This window comes from Cyanistes caeruleus, chromosome 3 (genome assembly GCF_971803275.1).
Source record: "Cyanistes caeruleus chromosome 3, bCyaCae1.hap1.1, whole genome shotgun sequence".
NCBI classification, from domain to species: Eukaryota; Metazoa; Chordata; class Aves; order Passeriformes; family Paridae; genus Cyanistes; species Cyanistes caeruleus.
Window position 1 is genome coordinate 109,495,234 of NC_141703.1, and position 14,842 is coordinate 109,510,075.

Consider the following 14,842-nt stretch of genomic DNA (forward strand, 5'->3'; position numbering starts at 1 on the left):
GAGCACGGGCTGCAGCCGTAGCAGGACTGCCCTTGAGTTCTGCCCAGAGACACAGAGGGTGTGCAGACAGCCTCTGCAGGCTGCCAAAACCCCGTATGGAAATGCAGCAGCACAACAGCAAGGGAGCAGCACCTGGCAGAGCAGCTACTCAGCACCAGCTCCATCTGATTCACATCCACCTCTTGGGCAGGAGGTCCCACCCTGTCCCCCAACCAGTCTGCATCTGGTTGCTGCAGCTGGAGGAAGAATGAGGAAAGCAAGAAGTACCAGCCTTCAAAACAGCATAGAGGTGGCAATGGTTACACAAACCCAGGATGGAGGCAAACTGAAAGAGAAGCTGGTTGTTCCTCCTCTTCACACAACACAGCTTTTGTTCTCTTCCAGATCAACCCCAGAACAGCTTTACAGAGTTATTCTGGCAATGTCTGCCACTCTGCAATTGTCCACCCCCAGCACTCTGGCTAGAAGAGTTGAAGTCAGCGGTCTATTAGTAATTAAAAGATAACATATTTCAGTCAGTCAACTGCAAGCCAGTCAGGCTCATATATTCAGAGTATTTCCATTGCTCATTTGCTCCAAGCTGCAGAGAGAAACACTTTCTTCTCTTCCAATCACTTCTGCCAGCAGACTTAGCAGGGACCTTGTTTTCTTCTGCCAGTGTCCCCAAGAAATGCTCCCTCCTCAGAGGCTCCATGGGGCGCCCCACATGGGCTGACAGTTCTCCCTCTCCCTGCAGTGCTGACCACCCCAGCTCTCGGCAGAGCTGCTCTGCTTGAGGAGACCCCAGACAGTGCCCAGTCAAAAAAGGAACATCTTCTGGATCAGCACGAGGCTTTAGCGTGCCACTGGCTCGAAAAGATGAGCCAGGAGCTCCCTGCTGGCTGCAGGCAGACCGGGCACAGCATGGAGCCCACCAAATCCACACACTTCCAGCAAGTGTGGCCTCTGCAACCCCACGGCGTCACCGTGCCAGAGCTCCAGGACATGCAATTCCTGAGAAAACAGGTCAATCTTCAGGATTAAAGCCTCTCACAGCATGTTCAGTGAATGCCCAGGAGGGCAGTGTGAGACCCAGGCTGCCTCCCCTGCAGAGCTGCTGCATCTCAGCCCCACACAGGCCCTCACCTTCACACCCTGCGGCAGCCCTCCTGCCCCAGTAAGTGTGTTACCAGGCCCAGCTCAGAGAAATCCTGAGCCAGAGAAGGCCCTAGAAAACAAACTTAATTTCACCAAGACCAGCTGACTTCATCAAGTTTACTCTCCAATTGGCCTGGGAAAGGACACTTCATGAAGTCATGCAGAAGCCTGGCATGTTTCCCAGGTCTTCAACTCTGTCAACATGGTCATGGCATTTAGGTTAACAAACAAAAGTTCTTCTTCTTTTGGAACTTGGTACAAAAAGCATAAAAATGGATTGATTTTCTGTAAAACCTCCCTACAAAAATACACGAGCACTCCCTCGCCCCCTCCTTCCATGGCAAGACAGGGACTTAAGCCCATGCCATGCACTCAAGAGCTTCAGAAGTTCAGGAACATCTGGTCTCTTCTGACAGCACATCCCTCTCTTCTGGCTGTTGCTTCTGAAGCACCCTGTGGTTAGATTTATGGGTTTGAACATCATCAGCTAAGGAGTTTCTTACCCTGGCAGGCTGGCAAACAATAAGACCTTAACTTGAAATGTGAGTGTCACTAAATTTACTGCATTTTTTTTAAAACAATGGTTTCTGAAGCCATAAACTTCTCTTGCTTTTTCTTAGCACCCTGAATCTGAGTTTCTCAGGACATTTCAAAAACATTAACCTAACAAAAAAATACCAGATCCAGCAGCAAAACAATACTCAATAATTTCTCCATGATATGTTTATGAGGTACTTCAGCTTTGCTAGTTAAAGAGACCTGGGGATTTCTTAGGACTAGACAGAACATGCTCAACAGCCGGTGATTGAAGAGCGGAGGAGGAGGGACAACCTTTCCATCTGGAACTGCTGTGCACTTCTGAGCATCTTAAATTTTAACAAGAGTAAAGGTGACACATTTTAAAATCTCAGTGCTTAATCTCAAGACTTCTACAAGTGGCAGAGTAAAGGGAAGGGCTGATACTTGGGACTTGTAGCAGGCCAAATGCTGCTGACCTAATGAGGAAGACACTATTGAAACTAGATGAGAATCTCCCTTTAGTTCTTTACAAAAGAACATCCCTACCTGCTTTTGGAAGCTATACAGAAAAGATTTCTAACTCCAGACAAAACAGCCTCTGAAATGAGGTCAAAAGTAAAGGACAGGAAAGGAAGAAAAAAGCAAGATTTTCATCAGAATATAATATGACTTTCAAGTCTGGTCTCACACACATCTTGTCAAAGCTTAAGATTAATACTTCGGAGTACCAATAAAAGCCACACAATCCCCACCCTCCTGCCAAAATTCCTATCTCAACCTTTCAATAGTGCTCCCTGATTGCCTTAGCCTTGGCATTCCAAAAATCAGTGGCCTCACAGAAGCAGTCATCCCTTCTTCAGCCTTCTGCAGATCACTTTTGGAACCAGCCCAAGAGGACCAAAGTAACTCACAATCCATGCAAAATGCCAAACTCCCTACCTGCCCTCTCCTGAACTGGTTTCACTGTGTTTGAACAGAGGAGCCCCTTGGCAGAGCAGAGTACCAGCTGCAATGATCCCAGGTACTGGTTTACTTTGGTCATGGACAACATGGTGCTTCCGGGCCACCAGTTCAGTGCCCCCCTGCAGGGGCAGCAAAGACCATTCCTGACTTATGCTTTCTGTCAGAGATGCCCACCATTTCTGCTTTTTGGGCCAACAGATGCCCAGCATTTTGCACTCCTCATCTGGTGTGGGCAGAGGTAGCGCTTACCCAGGGCGGGCAAGGAGGCTTCGATGCCCATGGGTGCCAATGGAGCATCATCGCTGCACTGCCCAAAACCCAGCTCCAGTACTGGCAGGACGCACCACGGGACTGGCAGCCTCTCTCCTCTGAAGGGCACTGGAAGCCCTATCCCTCTCCTCAGCCACTCTCTGCTTTGCTCCTGCCACAGCCACCCCTCACACTTTGCCTCCACACACAACGGCGTACGCAGGCATTTTGCACCAACCCACGAGGAGCCGCGGGCAGGCTGCTGGGGGTGCCTCCATTTTGCTGGCAAGCAAAGGCAGGAGCGCTGAGAACAGCCTCAGAGATTTGCAGGTGACCTTCTGGGGGACGGCCAGGCACTTGGGGGACCGTGGCCCCAGGGCCCCCCATGCCTCAAGTACTCACCCAGAGCAGTGATGGACACCAGGGTGCTTGTGTGCCGCTCCCCAACCATCTGCCACTCCCCATCCAGTGTCCGTGTCCACTCGGCCACCCGGCACTCATAGTGGCCCTCGTCGGCCTTGACGCTGTTGAAGATCTCCAGGGTGAAGGAGCCGGGCCGGACCTGCTCCACCTGGATGCCCCCGTAGCTGCTGCGCTCCGCGTAGGCGGGGCCGGGGTGCAGGGTGCCCTCCCGGTCCAGACGCACGATTTCGCTGCGCCGGTTCAGCTTGTCCAGCAGCTGCCAGCTGACCGAGAGGCGGCTCTGGGGCCCCAGGCCCGAGCGCACGTTGCAGCCAAAGCGCAGGCTCTCTCCCTCCAAGACACTGCTGGCGTTGTTGATTATCTCCAAGGAGATGCTGGTCTCTAAGGAGAGAAACGCACACACACAGGGGAGATGATACACACTCGCCACTGCTCGGGCTGCAAGAAGGACGCTGCTGGCCAGAGACGCTTTCCACCAGGTGCAGGAAACTGCCCACGCATTTGGGTCCAGGCACGTCTTAACCTCATGCGTGACCACATCCAAAAACAGCTGGTGGGCAGCGAGCTGCTCCTGGTGACTTGCACACTCCAGGCAGGCGTAGACCAAAGCTGGGAGAAATCTCTGCCTACGGCTCAGGAGACATTGCCGTGTCTTCTGGTCACAGGTCCGGGATGGGATCTCGGCAAAACTTGAGGGAATTTCTGTTGTTACAGTATGCACTGTGTGCAACTGGCTCTGCCAAACAAAAAATAGCTTCCAGCTCCCTGTGGAACTTTCAATTCACGTCATCCTGATCACCATCTTGCCACATCCACTCCTACCAACACCTTTTGGGAGAAGCTCTCCCAAATTCCCGCTGCTAGTGACACTATAGGTAGCTATCACTGTTTGGTAACGTTCAAAAAAAAATCTGGTATCTTGAGCTTCCCAGAGGTTTAAGGCTTTGTGGCTGGTTTTTCAGAGACACTGAGTGCTGGTAACTCCTGCTGCCTTCCATCAGAGTTATGGACACCTAGCACCCTTAAAAAAATCATCACGTTTGTTCCTACAGCTGGTGATTTATCAAAGGCAAGAATCAAATCTGTCTGAAAGTTGCCTGGGTCTAGAAACAATACATTTTCGACATTTGTCCAATGCAAGATTTCTAGCTAGAGTGATTTCCAAAGCCAAACAAATGAGACCAAATATTGGTAGGAGAGAAAAGAAATAGAATTTCTTTTGGAGAAATGAGGAGGGAAAAAAAAAGCTAGAGGAAAGGACTGCATTTCCCTACAAATCTAGTATACTGGAGGCCAATATAGCACAAAATCCTCTTGCAGCTGGGCAACCCATGCATGGTTCACCGTGCCATGGCTACCAGAGTTTCAGAGAGCAAAACAAGGAAGGAGTCAGTGGAATCTCTCCTCTCAACCTCTTATTTCTGTATTTACCATGTTTATCTGACAAATATAAAAGACGTTCAAGGCAAGTCTCCAGCTGTTTTCACCAGAGCTGGCTGACACACAGTGACCAGGACAGAGCTCCATGCTGAAGAACGCTGGGGCTCAAGGAGCACACCTAGTTTCTTCCAGTACAGCTGTCTTGCAAGACAGCTGAATCACCATCACATAACAGCCTGCAGGAACCTAGCATAAACCAAGGCCAAGCTGAGCACTTTACAGAGCACCCAGCTCCCTGCAGAGCAAGGCCAGAAGAGAGATGTGAGGAGCAAGTCAGAGGCTGTCACACGTACCTTCAGCTCAAGAACGGAACTGCCAGCTTGGTGTCATTACCAAGGTGGGGAGATGACTCCCCACCCATGAACCTGACACACATCCCTCCTTTTCACCCCCTTCCCAACAACAAAAATACATCTTGCCAGCTGGGATTCCAAGCCCAAACAGGAGGTGAACTCTTACCCTCCCTCTCCAGTACTGCTGTGGTCTGGGCACATCACATCCTTCCCAGCTACCTGCCCAGCACAGCAATGCCCCCAGGAGGGGATGGGCACGCCCCTACTTACTGAGAGGCATGACAGTGATGGGGATGTTCTTTGGCCGCTTGCTCTCCTTGTCGATGAAGTCTCCCGTGACGGTTTTCTCCCTCTCGGTCACCCGGCAGTTGTACTTGCCGCTGTCCTCCAGGCGCAGGCGGTAGATCTTCAGCACAAAAACGTTGTCGCTTTCTTTGGCCACCTTGAGCTGGCCCAGGGCCTCGCGCTGGGCAAACTCATTGTTGAGCACTGGCACAGCGTTGGGTCCCAGGCTGGCGATGAGGGAGCTGTTGAAGGCCCAGGAGATGGAGAAGTAGCGGTCAGGGACGTTCTGCGCCTCCAGGATGCACCGGAACTCCACCGGCTCGCCCACGATGTACATCCGCTTCTCCGTCTCCAGCCGGACACTGAACTCCTTGTCTGGGGACACACAGACCGACCCGTGTCAGGATGGCAAAGCCCACCAGGAGAGCCAGCACACCTCATGTTCACAACACCCCAGTGCTCACACCTTGCTGCTCCCTGCATAGCCAATATCCCTCAGACAAGCACATCCAGAGGTGTAAAGGTTAGGGACTTGCTTTTGCTGTGGGAGATCAGATGGGCTGTGCTGCCAGAGAGGCACCTTCTTGCCCATCAAGCACAGAGCAAGCAAAGGCTTCCCCAGTCACACCCCTTTCCTCCAGCTAGCAGCTCCGGTGTGACACCAGCATCCAGTACCACTGAGGAATATGACCTGGAGCCTAGTCCTGCTCATACCCTGCTTAGGCAGAGTCAAGAGGCAGAACCTTTGGGGATATCAAGAGCTTATCTGGTTTTTAGACCCTTAGCAGTAGCCTGTGCTGGGGGCTAGGAGAAGAATTTTGACTTGTAAATGGACCTCATGCAATGCAAAAGCGCTTGCTGAAGTTTTCAGTTTTATTCCCTGCTGTACCACTCTTACCAAAATCCTCACTGTCTGTGCTAGCACCAAGTGCTAAAGATGTATGTTTTAGTTTCTGTGCCAGCCCCAGATCCCTGACCACATCAGGAGACAGGGCCTGCCACCCAAGCCCCCTTGCTGCCCTTTGCTGACCACCTCCCTTGGCTGCAGGCAGTGCCCTCCTTTGCCGTGTCTCAGCCCCCCAAGTGAGACAGATGGCAAAGGAGGGAGCCAAACCCCAGCCACCTAACAAGGCACAGCCCCATTTCCCATCTCTTCCCGCTGCCCAGCCAAGGAAGAAAAGGCAGAGGGGACACTGACCAGTGGCTTGCACGTTGACGACGGCGCCCTGGGAGCGCTTGCGGGTCATGGCATACCAAGAATCGTCCGGGTCCTGGATCCACTCTGCTGCCTCACAGTAAAACTCGCCCTGGTCTGATGGGTGGAGGTTGTAGATGGTGAGCTTGGAGGTGGTCTCCCCAACTTTGTCCAGGCGCACGTCCCCCGTGGCCTGTCGCTGGGCGTAGGCGCTGCCGGCGCGCAGGACGAAGTCGCGGCTGAGGGAGATGATCTCAACGGGTGCCTCGCTGCCTCGCTGCCGGTACCAGGCGATGGAGACGTGGCTGTGCTGGGCTGTGCTCTTGGACACCTCGCACTTCAGCTCCAGGGAGTCGTGCTCCACCTTGTTCAGCGTCTGCGGGACCGCTGTCACCCGCAGCGAGTCCGGGATCACTGCAGCAGAGCAGGACAGAAACAGCCCAGAGTTAGCAACGCCAAAATGCTGAGTGTGAAGCTCTCTTAAAAGAGAGCTGGGGGAGAAGTTTCTTTTTACAGTTGCAAATAAACACTAAGTATTAGCGAGGCTGTGTTAACTCACACGTTTAACACTGTGTTTAGCCCCTAAGATGAAGAGACTTGTCCCCAAAGTCCTTGGCTGGGAAAGACCATGACCTGCAGCACAAACTCCAAGTGTGGTGCCTAAATTCTTGCTCAGTGGGCCCCAGCAACTGAACAAGGTTTTCCGTCACGCTGCAGAGCAGCACAGTTTAATGTATCCATTTCCCATCAAGGTTTTGTCATGAGGAGCCTCTCCTCCATCATGTGCCCCCCCAGCATCTTCTGTGACCTCCCTCTTGCCCGCATCCTTCAGCCACTCCTTAGCTCTGGCATGGTCCTCACCCCTCCTCAGTCACTGCTGGGGCCAAGCCAAACATATTCAGTTCCTTTAATCTTCCCTCATAAAAAAGTCAGGAGAGCTAATTCCCTTCTCCTTTGTTTATATCGTTTCATCTTCTAATGACCCCCTCAGGCCAAAGGAAGGGGTTTCTGCATTCAGAGGGAACTGGCTCCTCTAAGGGCAGCAGTACAATTGCATCCTCACCAGCGCTCACTCCCAGCACACAGCCACGCCAAGGCACTTGGTAGTAAAACTGCTGCCTTTCCGGTTGATTAACCAAAAGAAAGGAAGTATAGCTACTAAAATCAGGATGAAAACCCAAAACTGCAGCCCCCCAACCTTGCTTGGATTTAGCAAGAGGTTCTACCAGCAGAAGATAAGACTTTTTAATAAAGAAAGCCTTTCTAGACTTTGCTGTCTCAAGATGCAAGAATGTAAACCTTCTCCCCAGCTCTGCAGACAAGGCAGTGTTAGTGAGCCTGTTAATGCCCACGGTTTTGCCACATACCAGTGGAATATAATTAACATCTCTCAGTTTGGTTTCATTGACAGCACTGGATGGTTTGACAAAATTAGCTGAGCTGCCAGAAGCTGCATCTGTTTCATTCAGGCACTGCTACAGAAAGCAATGAGATGCAGTGAAATCAACCACTGGGATTATTTACATCAGAAAAGTCAAAATCGGAAGAGGGCAAATCAAAAAAGGAACAAGTTGGGAGTGAATGAGAGGGAAATCTTCCCACATCCAGTATGGGTGGGAGCATTTGCTTTTACCACACACTCACCACCCAGGTTACTGCCTGACAGGAAAAGCATCTTGTAAGGCCATTGCATTGCATGGCAATGACACTGCAGGTCATTGTCTCTGTCCCTGTGACCACCACATTTTCCACTGCCACCCTTCTCCTCATTTCTCTCATTGGAACCCCCACCCCCTGCTCACTGGCAATAGTTTTTGGCCAGGATCCTTCTTACCTCACCTTTCCCCTTAGCCCTGACTCCCAAACAGTGGTGACAGCAACAACTAACCTTGCCAGTTCACGCTGCCTGCACGACAAGCTTTAAACTTCTCATTTCAAACCTTACTGAGTAATTCTCACACTGATACACAGCTCCTTTCTCTTCGCCCTCCAGCCATGGGCTTTTACAACTTCTCTTATGTTATTTAAATAAATTAAGCCTCATCATCATCTTGCTGGAGTGACTTTGCTGCAGAGATACTGTGACTGCAGAGCCTCACATTTTATGGGGTGAAAGCAGGTACCTGTGAAGCAAGTGTGCCTGTCCTCTCTCCCCACATCTGAGAGCCCTGTGTGCTCCCCAGCCCTGCTCTGCAGCACAGCTGCTCTCTGGTTAAGCACAGAGAGCTGCTGACCCCAGGAGCCTGTCTGGCTTTGCAGGACAAGCCAAGGTCACACTCCGAGAGGGGACAGGCACCTGGCTTGCCAGACGTGGAGCTGCCCACTTCCAAGGTGTAATGCTGGGAAGCCTGTCTGAAGGCTGGGTCACAGGCAAACACTTGCCACACCATTCCCTGAGCAGGTTGGAGGCTGGCACAGACATCATTTTGCCAGCTGGAACCATGACTTTGTATTTCCAGGTCATAACCCAGCTGGAAGGCTAGCATCCTTTATCCCACATAGGCAAGTTTTTGCGAAGTGCACTCCTGGAGAAAAATCAGGAGGTGTCGGCGTGTGGTTAGCGCTGTAATTTAACTGTGTTAACACCTGACACACTGTGCTGCATTCCTCCTGCTACTTTACTTAAAATAGCCAACCAAGATCCTCCTGGTTAGAGGAACTGGTAAGACCTTTTGGGCTGCACACAGCCTTCAGGCTGTTGTCTTATGTCAGCATAGCAGGGACATACATTCACTCAGTGCCACCTTCCCAATCAGGAGGACTTGAGACCCGTTTGATAAATGAAAGTCCAGTTTTTCAAGGAGCAGATGATCAGGGAGGAACAAGCCCAGAGGTGTCTGGGACAGCAGGGAGGCTCTGTGCTTCACACCATCACTCTCATGCTTGGCCAGCAATGCACAAACAGCTATTTTATTTACACTGCAAGATGTGCCTCAGGTACTGTGTGCAGTGAGGGGGGAAGTTGGCAGGAGAACAGAAAATGCTATTCCCAATGCACAGACCCCACTGGCCTGCACCAACAGAGGGTGACTGAGAGGGGACCTCATCAATACATGCAAGTGTCTGAAAAGGCAGGCGTCAAGAGGGTGCAGCCAGGTGGTGCTGAAGAGAATCATGAGGAAAAACTTTTCTGTGAGGATGACAAGAGCACTGAAACAAGCTGCCCAGAGAGGCTGTGAAGGCTCCTTCTCTGGAGATGCTCAAAAGCCTTCTGGACACAATCCTGAGTAATGAGCTTTGGGGGGATCCTGCTCAAGCAGGGAGATCGGACTAGGTAACTTTCAGGAGTCCCTTCCAATCTCAGCCATTCTGTGACTCCATGTAACAAGAGAGCTGCAGGCATGGCTTAGCCCATCAGGCTGAAGTCACAGAGAAAAAGGGAAGCAGGGAACACCGCCAAGCTGCTCACCAGGGCAGGACAGGGCATGCAGGATGTGCATTCTCAGAAGAGAAGTTCCTCCCAAGGCAGTCACCCTGCTCAGGCTTCAGAGACATCAGTTTGCATATCAGGATATGAGTGAGGCTTTGCAGAGTGCTCACCTGGGAGCCCTGGCTCTGCTGCCAGCCCGCCCACACTCATCCCGCAGCCACCTGCCGCGGGAAGCACCAGGACTTCTGGGGACACTCTGCAAGCTGAGCCTCACTTGAAAGCAAGGACAAGCTTAGATGAGAGTCACATCCCTGCAGGAAAGGGAGCAGAGCCACACCTGAGTCAGAGCCAAGTGGGACGCTGCAGGACACATCCGTTTGCTCCTTCTTTCTCACCCAGCTCCTGCCTGTTTCTCTTCTCAATGTGCCGTCCAGGCAGCCTTTTTTACACTTCCCCCAGCATCCAGCCTTGCTTCCTCCTTGTCCCCAAACACAGGTCTATCCCTGCAGCTGTCATGACCCTCTGCAAGCACCAGTAGAACTGCCTTCTCACCAGCATCAAGGCTAGGTTTGGCAGCAAGCAGCTGGACAAGGAGAGGAATGACTGAAAAGCAATTCCTGGGAACAAACCTACTGTGCTATCATCCCTGAGCCCGTCACAGCTGACAGCTTTGAGCTTGTACTTACAATGCTTAAGAGCAAGGAATACAGCACCTCCTGTGAATCCCCAAGCCACAGGTCACTGCAGAGGGCACTGGATGGGCTGCTGAGCACAGGGTGCTCACAACCACCACCAGGTTTTGAAAGCTCCTGAAATACTAAATATAATTATTTCCACTAGAGGGTGTCAGGGACCCAGCCAGGGAGAGTCCCAGGGCCCAGCTGCCAGGACCAGGGGCTCAGAGCTGCTGCCCACTGGCCAGGGCAGCCCTCCTCAGGAAGCCTGCATCCTGAAGAGCTCCAGCTCCATCAAACCCACCTCAAATGCACACACCTCAGTAGCACACAATCAACGAGAACTCAGTGAGCTAATTACAGCTGATTTCAGGACAAGGAACTGGCTTACAGTCTCCCAGAGAACAGGCAGGGAGCAGAGACTGGAGTTCCCAGATGTGCACTTGCTGCACACCTCAACACACTTTTCTCCCAGCTCCAGGACAGGCTCCAGGCTTCCAGCAGCTCCCACTGCCATGCTGAACTCTGCCCACGCACACAAGGATGATCCAGGTGTCTCACTTTTCCCCAGGCTGGCTCTGGTTCATCCTTGGTTCTCCAAAACCCCAGACACCTCCAAGGGGTAGGCTATGAAAGCTTTTACGAGCCAACACAAAGCAGAGCTCTACCAATGTTTTCTCTACTCCCAGGCAAGGCAGCAAACCTGCCTGAGACTCCCTTTCCTTGCTAAGTGATGCAGGAGGAGCATCAGGCTGGGAGCCAGAGGCTCTCTAGCTCAAGCTGGTGAAACAATGCTGTGAAAATCACTTAGCACCACAGCAGCCTTACACTTCAGGCTCTTCAGGAGTAAAACAACTTAGGCAGGCTACCCAATACAACTGGACCATCTCAGGGCCACTGCAAAACAAGCAAAACTCAGCAATCTCTTCTTCCCTTGGATTTCCTTATAGCTTTTACCCACTGATACATTTTAGAGACACTCTGTCGTGGTACCCTGTGTCCCCAGCTGCCTGCTTCATGCCACCTGGACAGAGCCAAGCTTACCAAGTATCAGCTGTGAACTTTTTAGGAAGAACAAGTACATGTATTCCCTACTCCTAAAAAGAAATTTCTGGCTAAGACACCCTGCATTTTGCAGGGAATTAGTGCAAAAGTTACATTTCCACCTGCCCCACAACGTCTTGTTGCCCCACAGGGATCACAGCTCAGCACCATTACACCTTCCAAAGCCCTCCAGGTCTGTGTGCAAGACAGAAACAAGATGTTCAAGGGGAAAAGTGGTGCCAGAGTTATCCTGGTGAACCCAGAGGTGAGCACTGGGAGGCACCTGAATGGCAGTGAGGGTGGGGATATGAGGAACACAGCGCTTTGTTATTAGTCTGCAAAATCTGCTAACCCTTCTGTGGCCACCCATGCCACCCCAGGGAAGGAGGGAGGGTCTGCCACCAGAGACTCCCCATCGCTACAGGAGCAGCAGGAAAGGACCTGCTATCTCCCAGCCACTGGAAGCTCTCAGGGATCCATGTTCCTCACATCCCTGGCCCACAGCACTATCGATTCCTATTCCATACAGGATCCAAGTACGTGTGCAGGTGTGCGGCAGGAGGGAGGGAGGGGGTGGTGATAAGGCAGGAGCGATATCTAGATTAGCAGTGTAATCCTCTGGAGCTCTCGTGCCTGGCAATTAGCTGTACATGCTGATCCATACCTGCTGCAGCACACCAGGCACTCCTCCCTGTCAGTCATGAGCGCCTGCAGCAGGGAGGAAACACACGCCGTGTCACGCTGCAAAACCCATGGAGACCCTCAATGTCACCTCTGCAAGTGGGAAAAAATCTGAGCTGATCATGCCACTGGTAGCATCTCTTCAGCTTGTCTTATTTTTAAGCACCACCTAGAAACTGTCAGGTGGCTGCAGGCAGAGGGAAGCTTTGTTTCTATTGTTGCTGCTTCTAAGTTCCCTCCACTGCCCAAGGTCCTACCTGAGGACCAGAATTTGAGAAGGAAAACCTACCACCTCAAAAGGTATTTTTATTGGGACTGAGGGTGCAGGGTCTCTGTGCAGAACTTTCCCTCTTCTCTTCCTTGCCTACCAGCACATAGCCACAGGCTCTGGATACCATGGGGAAAAACAAGTATTAATAGTCTGGTTAGTTGGGGATTATTTTCCTTCAGCAAAGCCCCATCTGCATTGAAAAATAAGGATAGTTAAAGGCAGATAAAATACTAGTAATTGTTTAACTTAACTAAAAAAGGAGTCATACATTTCTCTGAATAGTGACTTCCCTTCAAGGTTCTTTAGGCCACACTACTGCTGTGACCTAAAGACAAGCAGTCAAAAGAAGTTTCATCTTCATGGAAATGTTTAAATTTTATTCTAAATGAGAAGTTTAACAACAAAGTCCAACACAATCCAGAAATGGATAGTGAAGCACTGAACTCACTCTCACTCGAATCACTGCAGCTTCCTACGGTAAGAGCAGGAAAAAACCAGAATAAAATAACACATCCCCAGGTTGCATGCTTGCAGCTTTTTTAAAAGGGCAGTTTGCTCCTGATGGAGCTGCTGGCAGAAGAGAGGAGGGGAGCTGAAGAGTTAAGTGGGGCGGCATGGCAGTTGTTTCACAGCAGCAGTAATAAATCCTCCCATTACAATGGTATCCTTGTTGGTACATTAACGACTGCCGGGAATGATTATGCCAATAGAAATGCATCCCCCAATGCAACTGGGTGAGTTCAAGCAGCAAGTGAGAAAGGGCACAGGAAAAAAACCAAAAAAACCAGAAGTAGCTAATGTAGGAGAAAGGGGAGAAGAGAATCCGACAGAAGATGCAGAAAGTGGAAATTAGGTCAGCTTTCCGACTCAGGGCCCGAACTTCTCTGTGCCTGCCGTGGGCTCTGCCAGTCACGCGTCCAGCCTACCATCTGAGGCTGTGGCTCTGCTCCCTCCCCAGCAGTGGCAGAGGATCCATCCCACTGCACAGCCTGCTCTGTGTCTCCACAATGCCCCCTGCAAGAGGTGCTTCCCAGACACAGCCACACACCTGAGCTGTGTGAGACCCCTCAGATGTCACAGACAGAAGCCAGCACGCCCACACCAGGCACATGGGACAGCAATGCTCTCCTGCAGCTTCCCAAGCCCCACACAGAACCCACTGGGGTTGGCAGCAGGTACCCCAGGATCCTATCAGAAACCCCCTCCCTGTGTGCAAGGGGAGCAGATGTGCTCAGCACCAATTCTGGCTTGTCCTTGTTGTACCGGGGGCAGTTGAAGCTTTCTAAACTTCTCACAAGTGCTCCAGCTCCAGGAAAAAGGGCACCTGCCGTCCCCTTTTCTCTTGGGCTTTACTCTGGGGATCCAGCACTGTTCAGATCATTCCCCTGAGTGGATGTTCCTCCAAAAATGCTAGTCCCCTTCCCCTGACTGCTTTGGAGCAGTGTGGCAGGTGCTGGGAGCACATTCACAGCCCCTGCCCTCAACTAAAGCTGCTTTTGGGAACAGCAGAAGCCAGGCTCCTGCTAACAAGCTCCTTCTCTCTATCCACCCATGTCCCAAAGCATCCCAAGGAGTATCTGGTTATTAGGACAGCTAATTTAGGTGGAAAAGTTCAAGCGACCTCATTAAAATTATAAAAAAAAAAGAGAAAAAAAAAAAGATGAGAAACCAGAAAGGGGTGGTAAAAGGACAAGGCTGCACCCAGCAGTGAGAGTCATCATTTGTTCATTAAGCAAGAATTATCTGGAGCGTCAGCAGAGCGAATCCTGACGACAGCAGCCCAAAGGGCAGAGACGCTGGGGACGGAGAGGCGGCCAAGAAGTGCCGTGAGCTGGGTGTGTGGCAGAGAGCACAGGATTCACCCCTGCTTCCATCTCCCAGCCAGCTCAGGGAGGAAAACCTTTACTCCCTCACACATGCACAATTTTTTTTTTTTTTTTTTTTTTTTTGCAATCCTGCTCTGAGAGGTAGATGCGCTCTGCAGGGACTGTGCAAATCAGTCTGCAAGTAAAAAATAGGCTTGAGGAGGTGGCAGAGATGACATCCAAAAGGACACGGATGTTTGCTTCTCTGCAACAAGGAAACCTGTGCTTGGTAAAAGGCTGGATGTCCCTTTTTGACTACCCAGCCCTTGACAGGAGGTGGCTCCTGGACAGGCTCTGTGGTCACAGCACACCCAGACACGGTCCAGGCACACTGGGCACTGCCCTGCTCTCACAGCTCTCCCAAAGGTAATGCTCATGCCCTGGCTCTGCTCTGGGTGATGCTGGCCCTGGGACTTGTCCCTGCCCCAGCTGC

The 14,842-nt window shown here is 51.5% G+C and overlaps 2 protein-coding genes across 5 annotated transcripts in view; both read right to left on the reverse strand.

The window, feature by feature from the left end:
* The window catches only part of LOC147654432 (uncharacterized), a 749,593-nt gene that overhangs the window by 318,453 nt on the left and 416,298 nt on the right, over positions 1–14,842 (reverse strand). The gene's annotated exons all lie outside the window — the stretch shown is intronic.
* Positions 1–14,842, reverse strand: part of IGSF3 (immunoglobulin superfamily member 3) — a 128,456-nt gene that overhangs the window by 25,669 nt on the left and 87,945 nt on the right. For 2 of the 4 annotated variants that reach the window (XM_086884092.1, XM_086884091.1), the window contains 3 exons: positions 6,508–6,918; positions 5,295–5,684; positions 3,271–3,672 (listed from right to left, as the gene is read on the reverse strand). In XM_086884092.1, the coding sequence (XP_086740218.1) occupies positions 3,271–3,672; positions 5,295–5,684; positions 6,508–6,918 (1,203 nt within the window). The remainder of the gene's footprint in view (positions 1–3,270; positions 3,673–5,294; positions 5,685–6,507; positions 6,919–14,842) is intronic. The other 2 variants (XM_086884094.1, XM_086884093.1) reach the window with 1 other exon arrangement.